This window comes from Leptodactylus fuscus, chromosome 9 (genome assembly GCF_031893055.1).
Source record: "Leptodactylus fuscus isolate aLepFus1 chromosome 9, aLepFus1.hap2, whole genome shotgun sequence".
Classification (NCBI taxonomy): Eukaryota; Metazoa; Chordata; class Amphibia; order Anura; family Leptodactylidae; genus Leptodactylus; species Leptodactylus fuscus.
This window is the reverse complement of record NC_134273.1, coordinates 6,503,719-6,522,043: the sequence shown is the minus strand read 5'-3', so window position 1 is coordinate 6,522,043 and position 18,325 is coordinate 6,503,719. Positions and strand designations below refer to the sequence as shown.

At 47.7% G+C, this 18,325-nt stretch overlaps 1 protein-coding gene across 1 annotated transcript in view; it reads left to right on the top strand.

The window, feature by feature from the left end:
• LOC142218828 (FRAS1-related extracellular matrix protein 1-like) overlaps positions 1-10,773 on the top strand; it is a 117,205-nt gene extending 106,432 nt beyond the window's left edge. The window contains exons 29-35 of the mRNA XM_075287784.1: positions 220-292; positions 5,516-5,665; positions 7,215-7,468; positions 8,422-8,583; positions 9,430-9,545; positions 10,020-10,105; positions 10,334-10,773. Coding sequence (XP_075143885.1) covers positions 220-292; positions 5,516-5,665; positions 7,215-7,468; positions 8,422-8,583; positions 9,430-9,545; positions 10,020-10,105; positions 10,334-10,527 — 1,035 coding nt within the window. The 3' untranslated portion in view covers positions 10,528-10,773. The remainder of the gene's footprint in view (positions 1-219; positions 293-5,515; positions 5,666-7,214; positions 7,469-8,421; positions 8,584-9,429; positions 9,546-10,019; positions 10,106-10,333) is intronic.
• The last annotated feature ends 7,552 nt before the right edge of the window (positions 10,774-18,325 follow it).

The following is an 18,325-nucleotide window of genomic DNA, read 5'->3' as shown; positions in this document are numbered from 1 at the left end:
ATGTAATTCTTCTTAATTTGACAAAATAAAATAATACAGTATAATATAATAAAATGACAATAAGTTATTTATTATTAAAAGTTATTATGTTGTATTTACTGATTATATTTGAATTTGTTAAATTTAATTTTTAAATTTTAAATATTTTATTACTTTTGTGACTCGATATAAAAATACCTTCTATATATCCTAAAAAATAAAGAATATTTTGGATTATAGGTGCAGGAGATTTCAGCCCGGCTGGGACAGGACTTCACACACACCAGTGCCAGCCTCGTGCAGTTTGATCCAGGTTGGTTTTCTTACTTCATTAATTCTATTTTTTTATTATATCACATTAATGCAATGAAAAAGTGTGTGGAGATATATATATATATATATATATATATATATATATATATATATATATAAAACTATTTTACTAACAATTGACAGTAACATACACTATACATTTCATTCAACCTATAGAGTGATTGTCACAGATTTTCTCCTGATAAATGACAAATCTCCAGCGAATAGGATTTATAGGCTTTAATGAGTATACAAGGCAAATACACCTTAGCTGTAGTCCCCTCTTATATTCCCTTCAAACTCCCCACCCCCTTTATTTTGGACCATGAACAATGTGAGATCTGTTTTCTATATGAGAGAATCCACATCCCAAAGTGTCTATAGAGACAGAAGGAGCAGAGATGCAAAATATCCAAAGAGCTGCGGCAATTACATCAAGACAATGCAAGTCCTGGAGAAAAGCAAAATGCTGATAATGAGGCCGAATACAGAGGAAATCACCGATGGAAACGCCAAAGTGCTAAATGTATATGGAGAGGATATAGAACTAATATATTCTTGTACATAGGGTTCTACTGAGTACAACCTCTATGAAAGTGGAAACATACTTGGAAACCTTCTTTCCTCCACAATGGTATGGACAGAAAGACAAATTTTAAGCTAAAGAAACATTAGCATGCACCCCTTTAAATCACGTTGCCCATGACAATGACAGATGGAATAGACAATGGGAAATCCAACAGCCCCCACCCTGACCTGTCATTGTGTGTGTGTGTGTGTGTGTGTGTGTGTGTGTGTGTGTGTGTGTGTGTGTGTGTGTGTGTGTGTGTGAGTGATGTGGTGAGACCTTCCAAAATTCACTTTTCTAGCCCTTAACATGAGCCCTTCCAAATTAAGTTCCAGGCCCTTGAGCTGAGCTCCCAGCAGGGATTGAGGCCCTTCAGGTGACTTCAGCCTCTACCTGCAGAGTTTTTGGCCCTTGAAGTGAATTGAGCCTTTAACCAGCAGAGTTTTAGTTTTTGGCCCTTGGGGTGACCCCTAAAACATTAATGGGGGGGGGGGGGGTAACTATTTATTTACGGTGAAGGTGGTAATGGTGTTGGAGCAGGAGGAGGAGGACGAGGAACTTGTGTGCTGGCACAGACACATGGAGCTGTACTGTGGACGGGACATGCTGGTTGGGGGTCTACAGTATCTGCTATCCACCCTAGTCTAGGCTCCTGGTGCTCGGGCCACATCAGCACTACACCCTGCACCCCGCTCCATGTTGTGGCATTGATGGCTGCCCCTCTCCAGTATATAATTGGAGTCGAGCTACTGCGGCCTGGATCCCCTCGTCCCCTTGTGCTACTGACAGGGGGCACTGCTGACAGCCCCTCTCCAGTACTTGGACTGTGGACTGGATTTCCTGACGCATCAGTGGCCGGTGCAGTGCATGTGTACGCTGTTCCTGCAGTGTAGCCCTGATAAGATCTGTTGGTTACAATGTTTTCCTGCCTAGCAGAAGCCACAATCTCTCTCTCACCCTCAGTACAATGTCTCCCTATCTCAGCAAACCACATCTGACACGAATATGGCGGCCACTATTCTTATAAATCGGAGGTCACCTGATTTCGGCAGCCAATGTCTTTTTCCTTATTTTTTTCGATGCCTCCGTTTTCTCGCTTCCTGTCCCACCTCCCTGCACAGTTATTGGTGCAAAAGAAGCGCCGGGGAAGGTGGGAGGGGATACGAATTTTTACTGCGTTTACCGCGTGGTATTCAATCAGAATCAAATATGTCGAGTCCCTTAATATTCGCTGGACTACCTACTGGACGGCGCGGTATTCGCTCATCTCCACCGCTGACCTGTCGGCTCTCACTACATTCGCTCATTGTATCGGTTTCCTGACTTGTATAGATTTTTCTTCAGCAGAGATTGTTCCATTCATTATACTCGTAGCGAGAGGATCACTTAACGTGTCGGGATTATAAGAGGACATCTGTTGTGAAGTGCAAGTAAATAATGTGACACAGGTGTGATACGAGAGGCGAAGCGGAAAATGTGGCGAAAATCTATAACTCAGCGCCAGGCGGAAGGAATTGTCAGTCACTGGCGGTGGATTTCTACGTATCACTAGTCATTACTATCCTGGAGAGAGAATACGTCAGGCCCCGATATCAGGGAGCAGCCTGTGTAATATCACTTATACATCAGCTTATTCTTATTATCCATCATGATCTCGGATGGTTTATGGCTTTCCAGTATCATCTTTGGGATCTAAGGCAGAGAGTATAGTAATGTCGGGCAGAAACCATTCCACCCTTCCTGAGCTATCAGTACAAGAAGGCTCTCTACTGTCATGTGGGCGGTCCCTGTCTGTCTGCTCCAGCCAAGGACCGCCCACCTGACACATCTAAAACTAGCAGTGCTGATTGCTTGGGAATGGTGGGGGCTACTATGCCAGAAGCAGTGGAGTGAAGGAGGCAATGAGGTTTAGGTGAAAGGCTCCTTTATAATGGGGCGCTGCTGGAGTCTTAATAGATCATAGGCACAGGCGTCAAGGCACATGCCCCCCCCACCCCAATAACAGGTTTCTATACATATAAAATGCTCAAAGCATTGTTACTGCTATACCAAGACATAATATTCCCTCCATATAGTGAGTACATATATATACTGTATATAACATACTGCCACTGCATGACGTCCACGTCACAAAGACCATCATTACTGCCATACAGTGACCATATAGGAGTGGTACTAGTACTATATAGATGATCTGTAGATGTATACAGCGCAGTTACTAACACGAAACATCTTCATCTTCATTATTCCTATTTCCCTTCTTTTCCTTCTGGCCCAGACCGCCATGGCGTCTCCTTTCAGCCACATCTTTGCTTTTCTGACCTTCCTTCCTCTTTTTCAGCCTCTGACAACTCCCATCCTGCTAATTCCCCTCCCCCCAGGTTTCCACCTGTTCCTTCCTCACCTGCCCCTATTATGTTACCGGCTTCGCTGCCCCTAAAATCTTCAGATATCATTATAATGACCCTCCAAGTAATAGCGCCCCCCAGAGGGCAGCCGCTAAACAATACTGCCATACTGATAACCTGACTCGGATCTCACAACCAGCAGACACAACGAGACTCTGTCCTGTATTGTGATGACATCATCTATGTGATCCTACCGGACAGGCTGAAGCAGGAGGCCGATGAGGCCGATGACTCCCAGATAGGGTTGAGCCGATCTTGAGATTTCAGGATCGTTTTTAAAATCTGATTTTCGATCATTTTCCAGCCGATCGCGATTGTGAAATTTGCTCGATCGCCAATTGGGATCTGATCTTTCCCAATCCCGATCGCTCAACCCTAGTGTTAGCTTTTCTACAATGATTGGCCAGTTGCAAAGCATTATGGGAACTAACCTCTGCCGGAAAAGATTGGGATTGGAATTCCGATCACGATCGTGAAATTTACTCGATCGCCAATCGGAATCCGATCCGATCGCTCACCCCTACTCCCGGCCCTATCACAGGTTCACTGACCACGGTGCTCGCCCTGGGATCTGGGACATCTGGCCCGAAGTCTATGGCATGTGCCCCGGTGGCCACTAGTAGTGATGTCACTGCCCTTAAAGGGGACCTTTCACAAATGCCAACTCTGCACATCAGGTCCCCTTTACAGATAACCAATGGCCGTATTTAGCACATTTCCTATCAGGGTCTTAGATTGTGAGCTCTTGGGGTCGCTCTGCCGCGCTCCCCTCTTTATATCCTGCAGATTTGGGTGTCTCCGCTCGTCCAGCTGCCCCTCTCGCTCGCTCCACACAACAGCTAACATGTAATTTATAATCCAGTTACCGGTACGCAGATAATTTATTCATCCTGATGAATTCCAGCAAAATAAAACGTTCCAGTAAATCAAACGCCTGAACCGTCCACAGGTCAGCGCTCGATGAAAGGTTGTAGTGGGAGAAGCATTTCATTACAAATCACACTAAATCTACGCACCGCTGTACAAAGTGACATCTGTCCCCGAACATTTACCCCAATGATTTAGGAAGGACCGAAAACCTTCCTGCTTTAGAGTTTTATCCTGACTGTTCCCCTATTGTCAGATAGATGGCGCTCTACCCGGTGACTGATGGCCATGCCGAGGCTCTGACCTTCTTGCTGCCGCTGCAGTGGTTTAAAAGGTTGAAACCCCATTTCGAGACTCCATATTAGAAAGTGATGAGAAAGAGCGTCCTTTCCTTTGGAGGACCCAGTATGTCCATGAACGCCAAAGCCTATTGATTGCAATGAGAACTGTGCATTACTTCTTTTCACCTGAGGGGGAGCTGCAGGGATATGGCAACGCTGATTCCACCACAGATTACAGAGGATCGCTCAAGGTTACAGCACCAAATTCAGTGATTGACTTGGGTTGAAAGTTGTCCAAAGTGGAGTGCCCCCTTTAGGAGCAACTTTTAATGACTACAGTTTCTACGTTTTGAGAGATTTGCAGCTCAGCACGGACCCAAATTTTTCTGTAACATTGGTGCCTCGACTTTATATTAGTACCCCCGCTAAAAACTGATTCTAGGGAATAAGGACACCCTGCAATGAACTATGATCTGAAGGAAAAACTTCAATTTCCCTGCAGCGCCACTACAGGAGGAATGCGGTATTACACCATTCATATTGAGTCCTCCAGGGTGAGCTATAGGAGGGTCCTATATAGCGAGAATGGGTTTTCTAAACAATCCCTTTACGTAAGACAACCGCCACCATTTATTTTATGGGCTCTGTAGGGGGCAGTAAGTTAGTGACCCCCGGTGTGAATATGGTGGAGACTCCTTTAAGTGGCTGAACCCCTTCAGCGCTGGTTGTGGGCAATTGGATTGACCTCTAGTGTTGACCTATGTGCACCAGGAGTGACGTGCAGAAAGTCCAGCGCCCCCTGTGGGTGAATTGTACATCAGTGTCCAGAATCTTGAGTTACACCTCAGTCTTGTAACGTAATCCTTGGCATCTCGACTGACAACCACCCTCTGTTATGACCCTGAATTTCTAAATATTTGGGGTGAAATTTGAGTTTTGGACTATTTTGGTGCAAGTACCAGCAGAGTCATAGGAGGAATCATGTGACCACCCGGGTGTATCTATCCCAGGCCATCATGGCTGCCTGTACAGCGACCCCTCCGGCCCCCGACCTTCTTCTGCTGCTGTTACATTTTTACTTTCTTCCTTTTTTTCTTCAGGTGTTTTCACAAAATCTTGGAACATTTACATCAAAAGCGACGGACTGGAGGAAAACCACGAATTCCTAAAAATCATCCTGAGGTCGCCCAAGAACGGCGTGCTGGGCAAAATCACCGAGGCCACTGTAGAAATAATGGATCCAAGACAAGGTGAGGGCAGAGGCGAATCCCATCACATCCTGGGGCACATCCGGGGACATCATGGACTGCAGAGAAATCGGCACATGTGAATCCAGACTTATGGCTTTAGATAGACAGAGCTGCAATAACAGGTAGTGCTCAGACAGGCAGGATCGTGGGTCAGGAGTGACACCTAGTGGACAGATGTGACACAGCAGGGCTCCTCCAGATAGTAGACATGTAAGGGTGAATTCACACTGAGTAAACGCTAGCTTATTCTGAACGTAAAACACGTTCAGAATAAGCGGCGTCTAAAGCAGCTCCATTCATTTCTATGGGAGGCGGGGATACGAGCGCTCCCCATAGAAATGAATGGGCTGCTTCTTTCACTCCGTGCAGTCCCATTGAAGTGAATGGGGAGTGCCGGCGTATACGGCAAGCTCTGCTCATGCCGGAGCGTACACGCCGGCACTCCCCATTCACTTCAATGGGACTGCACGGAGTGAAAGAAGCAGCCCATTCATTTCTATGGGGAGCGCTCGTATCCCCGCTCCCATAGAAATGAATGGAGCTGCTTTAGACGCCGCTTATTCTGAACGTGTTTTACGTTCAGAATAAGGGTGCATTCACACTACGTAACGCCGGGCGTGTATGAGAGCTGTACACGCCGGCGTTACAGCAGGGCTGCCGAACACTTCCCATTCACTTCAATGGGAGCGCTCGTAAACGCCGCTGTTACGAGCGCTCCCATTGAAGTGAATGGGAAGTGTTCGGCAGTCTGCTGTAATGCCGGCGTGTACGGCTCTCATACACGCCCGGCGTTACGTAGTGTGAATGCACCCTAAGCTAGCGTTTACTCAGTGTGAATGCACCCGAATACAGACAGACCATAGACATATAATACGGACAGACCATAGACAGGCAGTAGAGGACATATTGACCCCCATAATGGTGACAATCACACCACTTGGTTGCTTTACCCAAAACAGCCCATTTTTTTGGTGGTCACATGATCCTCCGTTTTCACTTAGCCCTTGCAGTATGATGTACATGTATGACTCTGCAGGAGGAGGGGCTGTGACTACCAATTCTTCTTCAGTGGTTGTCACTCTTAAAGGGCTTGTCCACTTTGGATCACAGGGTCCCAAAAATAAGGGGTGTCCTAATGCTGGGACCTCTGGTGATCAGCTGTAATCTGGGGAGTAACTGTGAGCAAGTGTTTCATACCCCTACAGCGCCCCCAGAGGTGAAATTACATATTATATGGTCCTTATGCAATTAAAGAGACATTCTGGGACTATGATATTGGATTCCACTTCTTCTTTTCAGGCTAGTGACATAAAATCCATTGGTCACATGGCCATACTGCAGCTCAGTCTCATTCAAGTGAATAGGGCTGTGCTGCAATACCAAGCCCAGCCACTATACAATGGATGGTGCTGTAAGTAGTGAAGAAGTCACAGCAATCGATATTATAGTCCCAGAATATATCTGCCCATGTAATAAGAGACCTTTATAATGGAGGGTCCTTAATATTCCGCCCCCTGGTTACTGTAAATGTCTCTGTTGTCTCCTATAGGTCAGTGTCGGACCCAGGAGACTCAACCAAGACAGATCATGTACCACGCGATAATCGGCAGCTCCAGGGGACACCCAAGTACCGATGGAGGGAGCGAAGGAAGACTAGCCACGTCTCCCAAGATCACCCAGATCTACCTGCCCAACCCCCACACGTCGGAGCGCACCAGGGGCCATGTGGTCACCCACCCCGGCAGCAGTCTGTCTGATCCCCGGGCCGGACCACCGAGGCCACTCACTGCAAGCGACGTTCTTGTAGGTTAATTTAAGTTTGGGCATTAATGCCGCTCGGAAGGAGCGAGGAGGAATAAGTCATCCCTAATTGATAGTCTTCTTCCCAGCAAATGAAAAACTTCTATGGATTATTGCACAAATCTAATTATCTAATTAAGCTGCTTCAGGTTTGGTAAGTGGTTAAAATAAATTGAGCCTGCCGCTGACATCCCCTCCTAAGAGCGCGCGCTCCTCGCTGGCGATTTAATTAGCGCAGCCTGATGAAGATGACACGACTCCTGAGATGAGATTAAGACCCTTATGGAGGGCTCGCCGCGAAAAAGCAGATTCAGGTCCCAATAATTCAGGATTAAGGATGATGAAGCTTTCACGGGCAGGAGGAATATGGGTGACCCTTAAAGGGAGTGTGACCCCCTCCAAACTGCTGACAGCACCATGTAGCGCATAGGGAGAGCAGTGCAAATATAACTGGGGGCGCACCTGAGAAACTCATGCTGAATACTCCAAGTGCCAAGGAGGGGGCATAGACAGTGCTCGTGGGCAGTGCATGTGAAGCACTAGGGGGGGCAATAACATGTCGGGGTCTCAGGCAGCCATTCTGCCCCTTCCTCTATGTGGTGCTGCCAAGCGGTCAGCGCTTCTCATCGACCCCTCCGAAGTGCAAATCCAAGATGCCCAATAGACAGCGCCTACAAATTTAGCCTAGAGAACGAACGAACTTGCCTAAATTGAATGGCAACACATTTGCTGCAGATTTGTCGTGTGCAGATTCCGCATCACAAATCCGATTTAGTATGATACATGTGAATGGCGTCTTAAGAAAGTAATTCTACGTAGAAACAGGAGTCTGCGGAATCTGCAGCACAATCAGATGTCAATTCTGCTGCAGATTTATGAGCCTGGAGGGGGCGGTATACATCAGACAGTATCCCCTGCTGCGGATACATTGTATCTAACGTGTGTCTTGTCTTTAGTATCCCGGGACTACATGGCACGGAGCCCAGCGGGGCGGCAGGAGAGGAGCCGTGTGGCTGGTCGGAGCTCCCCCTATTCTGCCCATTGATGCTGCAGAGCGCCCCCTGCAGGATTCCACTGTCCTGGATTCAGGGAGCCAGACAAGTAATGATAAAGAGCAGGTAAGTATGGGAGACATTCTGGGGGGTTAATATTTGGGACATTTTATTAGCCATGTTTAGTACCAAACGTGTGAAATGTGAACCCGAAATGCTATTATTATACGAGAGGATCCCTGCAGACCCCAGGGTATAATAATTGGGGGTTCATGGGAGGTGCGGACACAGTAGCCACTGATTCTTGCCCTCTTTCGCCTCTCCTGGGCTCCCTCGTGGTATCCGGCACCTTCCAGACTTCTTTGGTCCTATGTCCTACTGGGTGACGTCACAGGCCCGGAGACTGCTGAGTCACATGACGTGCCCCAATGTTAATGACATCATCAGACAACCATGTGACCACTGAGGACCAGTCAAAGGCTTCAGTGGTCCCTGCGACCTGTGACATCAAAGAGGGTGAAAGATAACAGAAGAGGACTGTGAGCCGAGGAGAGGCGAGTATCAGCAGTTATGTCCCCGCACCCCTCCTGGACCCCCCATTATTATAGTCTGGGGTCTGGAGAGAATAGGTGTTGAAAGTTTGGGGAACATTTGTGATGCATCCACTTCATTACAAACCAGTTGTGGGGTCATTATAGTGCCTAGTACTTTTTACAGCTGAGGTTCTGTCACAGTTGTCCCCCCCCTCCGGTCGCCATCATTGCACCCACCTGTGTAACAATCCCCCGCGTATCCGGAGGGTCAGCGTGACATTGTATCTGGCGGCTGTCGCTGTAGCGTCTCCCATTAGATGATAGTTCTCAGACTGACATTACAGCAGGCGCAGAACGCCATAAATCAGATCATGTCAGTGAATTGCTTACATTACATACATCACTTTGATTAATTAATCCCTCTGACTCCGTCCTGTAGGAGATGAAGCCAAGGAGATGTCCTGCCGGGTGGAGGCGGCACCACAAATACTGCTATTACCTCAGTCCTCACCACAAGTCCACCTGGGAGGAGGCCGAGCGCCGCTGTGCAAAAACGTAAGATGTCCCCCCGACCCCAATATGACTGCCTGCGCCCTGCAATACTAGTCCTGTAGGGACTGAAGGGGGAGGGGACAGAAGGTAACAGCCAATCAGATGATGCAAAGTATGAGAGCAGCAGCGGAGGAGCGAACTGGACATGTGCGGAGCGGTGACCGGAGCTGCCATGGGCGGAGAATACCAAGGGAAGGGCTGCAGGTCATAGGGGAAGCGTCAGCGCACTGGACTAGATTCCCAGAATGTGGCCACCATCCAGTGTAACAGGCAACGGCATTACAAGTAGCCATAAGACCTGCCTGGAAATAACACACAGGGTGATGTCACAAAACACTATGGCCACAGGTAGGCGCTGTATGTCCATGTAGTAGCAGCAGTGGAATGTGTTTACTGTGCAGGAGGCAGTGACCGGTCAATCATGTGGATACATTAGATGACTGACGTGTGACTGACGTGTGCTTATATATCTTGCAGAGGAGGCAGCCACCTGACCAGCGTGCACTCACAGACAGACATGAGGTGGCTCTGGAAGTTTGCCGAAAAAAAGCCATTTTGGATTGGTAAGGACAAGAATAATTAATAATTCAAGATTACAGGTTCACAAAAACATATCTGCTCCATAAAACAGCGCCACAGCGGTCCACAGGATGTGCCAAGTATTGCAGTTTAGCCTCAGTCACTTCAAAACACTGAGCTGCAATTCCAGGCACATCCCATGCACAGGTGTGGCGCTGTTTCCATAATAATACAGATCCTGTAATACGGATGTGATTCTGTCTGTATTGTAGGGCTCAGACTGTCGGGAGATCCCTCCGGCTGGCACTGGACGGACGGTCAACCCTGGACTTTCAGTAACTTCAGACAGACTGAGTCTCCCTCTCCTGGATCTGCAGAGAATTGCGTCCTTGTGGGGAGGAGGAGAGACTGGCAGATAAGTGGCTGCAGCCAGAGACGCCGCTACATCTGCTCCGTCCCCCTGTAGGATTCCTCAGCTCGTGGATATTAGCGCCGCCGGAGAGTAAATGGAGGCTTTACGGCTTTCTTACGATCCATCCCTGAAGTGTCATCTCATCGCCGCGCGCAGTACCGGCACGTAATGCTACCGCTCCCCGGTGCGTCATGGAGGCGCAGGGCGACGTTTATGCCCTTTTTATGGCAACACAAAAATCTGCTTGATCTAATGGAAACCAATAAATCCAGCGGTGCCCTGCAGAACAGTCAGCAAGGACATGCAGAGCTGGTGCGGGGCCCTGAGGTGAGGGGGCCCCGCTCAGATCAGCCCATGACAGGGAAGGGGCAATGCCCAGCTGCGTGGGGAGGTCATCGAATTGCTATGTGACCCCCATGGTCTGTAGACATCCCAGATAAAGCTGGGCCACTATTACAGCTCAAATGGATTGCCACTCAGCTTTCCCAGGCTCCTGATTACAAAGTGCTATACCCTTTATTTCCTTTTATAGCTGCATAAGTAGAAAGAATGGACATTTGGAAAAGCTGGGTGACAACCAATATGGCCACCATTACAACTGCAGGGTAACCACACAACTTTCCCAGTATTCTGAGCAACAATGCTGCCTGGTAATGCCATAATATGTCACTCACTGTCCCGTACCGCTGCATAACTAGCAGATTGGGAAAGCTGGGTGACAACTAATACAGTATCACAACCATTACAGGCCAGGAAGGTTTGTCATATGGCTTTCCTAGACTCCTGAATGGCAGTAGTTATACATTTTCTGAGCTGACAAGTGACTAACAACCATCACAGTTGTGTTGTCACTCAGCTTTCCCAGTGTGCTAAAAAGCAAAGCTGCTGCAATGATATCTGCTGTATCTCGTACTGCTGTGTAACTATTCAGATATGCAGTTCAGAAGTCTGGAAAAGCTGGGTGAGAACTACAGGGTGATTACAGCTTGAGTTGTCACCCATCTTTCCCAGGCATTGGAATGGCAATCCTTCAGCAATATATGATTCTTTCTGATACTACTACATAGCCTGACAGATAACTATATAGGATCCTGGGAAAGCTGGCTACTAAACCTTGTGCTAAGCTGTCATGGGAGCCATAGTAGTAGTCACCCAGCTTTCCCAGAAGATTTCCTGATTTTCGTGTGACTCTCAGATACATTGATGAGCTTGTAGCTCCGGATCTGGTTTTTGCTTCCATTGGATTTGGCAGTGACATCACAGACGACAATCCTACGCGTGACGTTCCGGTTCTGTCCGATTCTTTGTGGATTATTTCGGCCGGTTCAGCGTTTCTGTACAGTGTGAATAAAGTCTAATCTTTATATAGTGAAACCTTCTGCACATTATCATTTACTTTGTGGTTAGTGTCTCGGCCTCCTGTCAGTGAATGGAAACCTTTATCAGAGAGATCCAGGGAGCCCAGACTGATACATTGTAACATCCGGGCGGGGGAGGATTCTGTGACATTTGTTACATTGTGCACATTTCTATTTACTGTTTAGTTCTAGTATTACATTGTATCTATATAGAGCTACATAACACTGCACTGAGGGGGAACGATGGTCATACATACAATACTGTGCAAAAGTCTTAGGCTAAGGTGGGAAAACATGCTGCAAAGTAAGGCAATGTAGTGTGAGGGAGCAGTATACTGTGTGGGAACCTCAATGAGGGGGATTATACTGTATGGTGGTGCTGAGAGGATATAATAGTGTGTGGGAGCCACAATAAGGGGGATTATAGTGGGGGGCTATAATAATCGGGGGCATTATAATGTATAAGGGTGAATAATAGTCTGGTGCTATAATTACGGGGCATTATACTATATGTAGGTCAAAATAAGGGGACATTATACTGTGTATGACCCTCAATGAGGGGACATTATACTGTATGGTGGGTGTAAGGGGGCGTTATACTGTGTATTGGCTACTAAATTAGGCATTATACTGGGCGGAGGTATAAAGGGACTAGGTGGGACTGGGCAGGGTAAGAGGTGGGGTTAATGATATGTACATTTTTGAGATTTTGCCCCTCCGTTGATGCTCTAGGGAGGTGTGCGGAGCCGTGTGTCCAGCTCTTCATTCAGTAGGGTCAAGGGTCACACACAGGACTGACCCCCCAGCCCATTCCCCGCCCCCTCCATGGCTTCTGACATACCACACTGCTGATATTTGCCAGGAAAGTGAGCATTGTCGCCATCCTCTGCGGTCACGGCGCGGTCTCCATGACACATATAGAAAGCCTATAGCCTGCGTCCTCGCCGTGGCGGTTTTTCAGGGAGATCTATCCGCTTTTCATTATGTATTCATCAGGGGACGGTCTGCAGCTCCGCAAAACCGGTGACAATGCAGATTTATGGCTGGTGCATTAGAAAAGGTCAGCAGCCCCCAGAATGGTGAGCGCGTAATCTCATCCTCCTGACTTAATGTATTGGCGGCGGCGACGGCGGCGGACGGGATATTGTATCGTCTAATCAGTGTATTTAATGTAATTATATGACAACACCGGGGGGAGGGTGCGGTGAATTGTAATAGCGGCTTCAGGTGTCTCATCTGCAACTGGAATTGGGATCTGTCAGATCCGTGCGATATTCTATCCGTCAGCGGGTAACGGGGCGTGGCGGTGCGGGGGAAAAACGTCCGGAACACAAACGATTATTAGAAAACGGCGCAAAACGGGAAAAAAGACCAGTAAATATCAGACCTTGAGTCATCGAATTCTGTGAAGTTATCGAGCTCCTAGTTATATCTGCTTCAGGGAAAGTTGGGTACCAGATTTGGCTGCCATTACAACTGAAGTAAAGGGTGTCACACAGCTTTCCCAGTATACTGAATGGCAAGTCTGTCTAATATTAATGACCAGGCAGAGGTAGAATTGAACAACCTGACCTTAGGAAAGCTGGGTGACTGACAACTATGACGATCAATACAGCTGTAATAGTGCTTGCCACACAGCTTTCCCAGTCTCCTGAATGTCATTACTGCCTGCCATACTTAGCTATTGTATAACAATGCATATGTAATTTATCACTGTAGGTTTGGCATTCAGGAGTCTGGGAAAGCTGTGTGAAATCTCTTGTGAAATCTGTAGTCCCAGAACTAGTCATCACCCAGCTCTCCCACAATCCTGAATGTCAAACCTACAGTGATAAATGAGATGATTTATACACTTCTATATTAATCCTTCAGTACAGCTTGATAAATATGGCAGTCAGGAGTGTGGGAAAGCTGGGTGACAACTCTTGTGATTGTTGTAATATCAGTATTCATCATCACTCAGCTTTCACAGACTCCTGAATGGCAAACCCTCAGTGATATATGCAATGCGTTCCCATACTTGTAAATACCTAATAGGATATATCACATTCAGGGCTGTAGGGAAGCTGGGTGACAACACGTGTGTGTACTGTAAGGACAGCATTGATCATTGCCTGCCACACCTTGAATGATATCGGAAATGCTTTCCAGGAGACTGGGAAAGCTGGGTGACAATTCTTGCAAATGCTTTAGCGCTGGCGTTTATCATCATTCAGCTTTCCCAGACTCCTGAGTGACAAACCTGTAGTGTTACATGAGATGTTTTCTCCCACTTCTGTATACCTAGGCAGATATGGCATTCAGGAGTCTGGGAGAGCTGGATGACAATTTCTGTGAATGCTGTAATGGCATCATCGGTTGTCACCCAGCTTTCCCAGAAGCAGATGCAAGTCAGAAAGTGTTAGAGACGCCTCTCCTGAAGCAGACCCTGCTCTTTCCTGCCTATAATACAGAATGGTGATGTATGGATTGACTTTATCTCCCCCTCCCCTATTAGGCCCTTTATACCCTCATCACTTCTCATGCCCCCCCGCCCGTATATTTTACGGTCGCCCTCTCATCCCCTTTACAGTCCCCCCCTCCGACTCTGATACCAGATTAGTAAAGTAACATCATTGAGATTCCCCGGCCGCCTCCGTCACATCACAGAATTCTGAAAAGGTCAAATCTTAAACGTATCGCGCGCCATAATCCCACAAAACGCAAATCCTCGGAGCCAGAATGGCCGTCCGGGGGGCCCTAGAAAGTCTGGGGTCTGAAGACGCTCTTAAACTATAATTCAGCAATAGATGGAAACTTGAGCGGCGTCTCCTGGTGCTAAATCTGAAGGTCCTGGTGTCACAGGAGGGTCACAGTGGGGGGTCTATCCGGGAATCTCAAGGGACAGGTTACAATGTATGCAGAATGCGGGGGTGGGGTGATCTGGGGGACTGATGATGTCACTGCCTGCATACCCCCCAACCGTCCTGGATGCTGCGGGACAGTCCCGGATGGGGGTCGTGTCCCGCAGTCCTCGGACGCAGATGAGTCTACATACGAATAAAGCTGTGACTGTGTGCGATAAGGAGGGCCCAAAGTACTACAACCCCCAGCATGGAACTGGATAGAAGGGGCTTCATGTGTGTGATAAAGAGGGCCACAAAGTACTACAACTCAAAAGCATGGACCTGGATAGAAGGGGCTTCATGTGTCTGATAAAGAGGGGCCCAAAGTACTACAACCCCCAGCATGGAACTGGATAGAAGGGGTCTCATGTGTGTGATAAAGAGGGCCACAAAGTACTACAACTCCCAGCATGGACCTGGATAGAAGGGGCTTCATGTGTCTGATAAGGAGGGCCCAAAGTACTACAACCCCCAGCATGGAACTGGATAGAAGGGGTCTCATGTGTGTGATAAGGAGGGCCCAAAGTACTACAACCCCCAGCATGGAACTGGATAGAAGGGGCTTCATGTGTGTGATAAAGAGGGCCACAAAGTACTACAACTCAAAAGCATGGACCTGGATAGAAGGGGCTTCATGTGTCTGATAAAGAGGGGCCCAAAGTACTACAACCCCCAGCATGGAACTGGATAGAAGGGGTCTCATGTGTGTGATAAGGAGGGCCCAAAGTACTACAACCCCCAGCATGGAACTGGATAGAAGGGGCCTCATGTGTGTGATAAAGAGGGCCACAAAGTACTACAACCCCCAGCATGGAACTGGATAGAAGGGGCCTCATGTGTGATAAAGAGGGGCCCAAAGTACTACAACCCCCAGCATGGAACTGGATAGAAGGGGCCTCATGTGTGATAAAGAGGGCCACAAAGTACTACAACCCCCAGCATGGAACTGGATAGAAGGGGCCTCATGTGTGATAAAGAGGCCACAAAGTACTACAACCCCCAGCATGGAACTGGATAGAAGGGGCCTCATGTGTGATAAAGAGGGCCACAAAGTACTACAACCCCCAGCATGGAACTGAATAGAAGGGGCCTCATGTGTGATAAAGAGGCCACAAAGTACTACAACCCCCAGCATGGAACTGGATAGAAGGGGCCTCATGTGTGATAAAGAGGCCACAAAGTACTACAACCCCCAGCATGGACCTGGATAGAAGGGGCCTCATGTGTGATAAAGAGGCCACAAAGTACTACAACCCCCAGCATGGACCTGGATAGAAGGGGCCTCATGTGTGATAAAGAGGGGCCCAAAGTACTACAACCCCCAGCATGGACCTGGATAGAAGGGGCCTCATGTGTGATAAAGAGGCCACAAAGTACTACAACCCCCAGCATGGACCTGGATAGAAGGGGCCTCATGTGTGATAAAGAGGGCCACAAAGTACTACAACCCCCAGCATGGACCTGGATAGAAGGGGCCTCATGTGTGATAAAGAGGCCACAAAGTACTACAACCCCCAGCATGGACCTGGATAGAAGGGGCCTCATGTGTGATAAAGAGGCCACAAAGTACTACAACCCCCAGCATGGAACTGAATAGAAGGGGCCTCATGTGTGATAAAGAGGGGCCCAAAGTACTACAACCCCCAGCATGGAACTGGATAGAAGGGGCCTCATGTGTCTGATAAAGAGGGGCCCAAAGTACTACAACCCCCAGCATGGACCTGGATAGAAGGGGCCTCATGTGTGATAAAGAGGGGCCCAAAGTACTACAACCCCCAGCATGGACCTGGATAGAAGGGGCCTCATGTGTGTGATAAAGAGGCCACAAAGTACTACAACCCCCAGCATGGAACTGGATAGAAGGGGCCTCATGTGTGATAAAGAGGGCCACAAAGTACTACAACCCCCAGCATGGAACTGGATAGAAGGGGCCTCATGTGTGATAAAGAGGGCCACAAAGTACTACAACCCCCAGCATGGAACTGGATAGAAGGGGCCTCATGTGTGATAAAGAGGGCCACAAAGTACTACAACCCCCAGCATGGACCTGGATAGAAGGGGCCTCGTGTGATAAAGAGGCCACAAAGTACTACAACCCCCAGCATGGACCTGGATAGAAGGGGCCTCATGTGTGTGATAAAGAGGCCACAAAGTACTACAACCCCCAGCATGGACCTGGATAGAAGGGGCCTCGTGTGATAAAGAGGCCACAAAGTACTACAACCCCCAGCATGGAACTGGATAGAAGGGGCCTCATGTGTGATAAAGAGGGGCCCAAAGTACTACAACCCCCAGCATGGAACTGGATAGAAGGGGCCTCGTGTGTGATAAAGAGGGCCACAAAGTACTACAACCCCCAGCATGGACCTGGATAGAAGGGGCCTCATGTGTGTGATAAAGAGGCCACAAAGTACTACAACCCCCAGCATGGACCTGGATAGAAGGGGCCTCATGTGTGTGATAAAGAGGCCCACAAAGTACTACAACCCCCAGCATGGAACTGGATAGAAGGGGCCTCATGTGTGTGATAAGGAGGCCACAAAGTACTACAACCCCCAGCATGGAACTGGATAGAAGGGGCCTCATGTGTGTGATAAAGAGGCCCACAAAGTACTACAACCCCCAGCATGGAACTGGATAGAAGGGGCCTCATGTGTGTGATAAGGAGGCCACAAAGTACTACAACCCCCAGCATGGACCTGGATAGAAGGGGCCTCATGTGTGATAAAGAGGGCCACAAAGTACTACAACCCCCAGCATGGAACTGGATAGAAGGGGCCTCATGTGTCTGATAAAGAGGGGCCCAAAGTACTACAACCCCCAGCATGGAACTCCTATGTCCTGAATATAAACTCACTGACTTTGCTGCCATCTAGGGGCATGAAAGTAGAATAACAGCTCGGAATCCAATATTAGATTTTGACACATTAGAGGACACATGAGCAGACAATATGAGACATTACAATGTAACCAAGAAATAAACATATCAAACAATAGAAATGAGGGCTGGGCACAAGAGCTTACACTCTATGAGGAGGTAGAGGGGAGAGAACTAACCTTCAGGATGAAACATAAGAATTTAAAAATCGTGTATAAATCTTTTATATCATCCTATCATTTATTGTGTCGCTCTTAGGTATAAAAGGTAAGTAGCCTATAGAATGTATACACACAAGACTAACAAGAGTATAGATATATAAGAAGACTCACAAATAACAAGAACTAAAAACACAAACAACAGCGCCTCTACTGACAGCAGGTTGTTTGTGGTATTGCAGCTTAGCCTAATTCACTTCAGTATGAAAAGCTGCAATGCCAGGACCAACCTAGAGAGAGATGTGGCGCTGTTTCAATGATTTTCTGATCCTCTACAATCCCTTAAAAGATGTTTTGGGGTGTAAAACTTCTGCTCATACAAGTGAAATAACCTGCAAACAATGAAACCGTGAACAATTCTGATTGATTTATTCTTATGGCGGACTAGCACTTTACATTCTTTGATTCTAATCCATGTATCTTTTCACATAGATCCTACAGGTAGCGGTACATATATAAATAATACGCTCATTAATCACCTGTATAATACAAGGACACGCCTGCAGAGTAAAC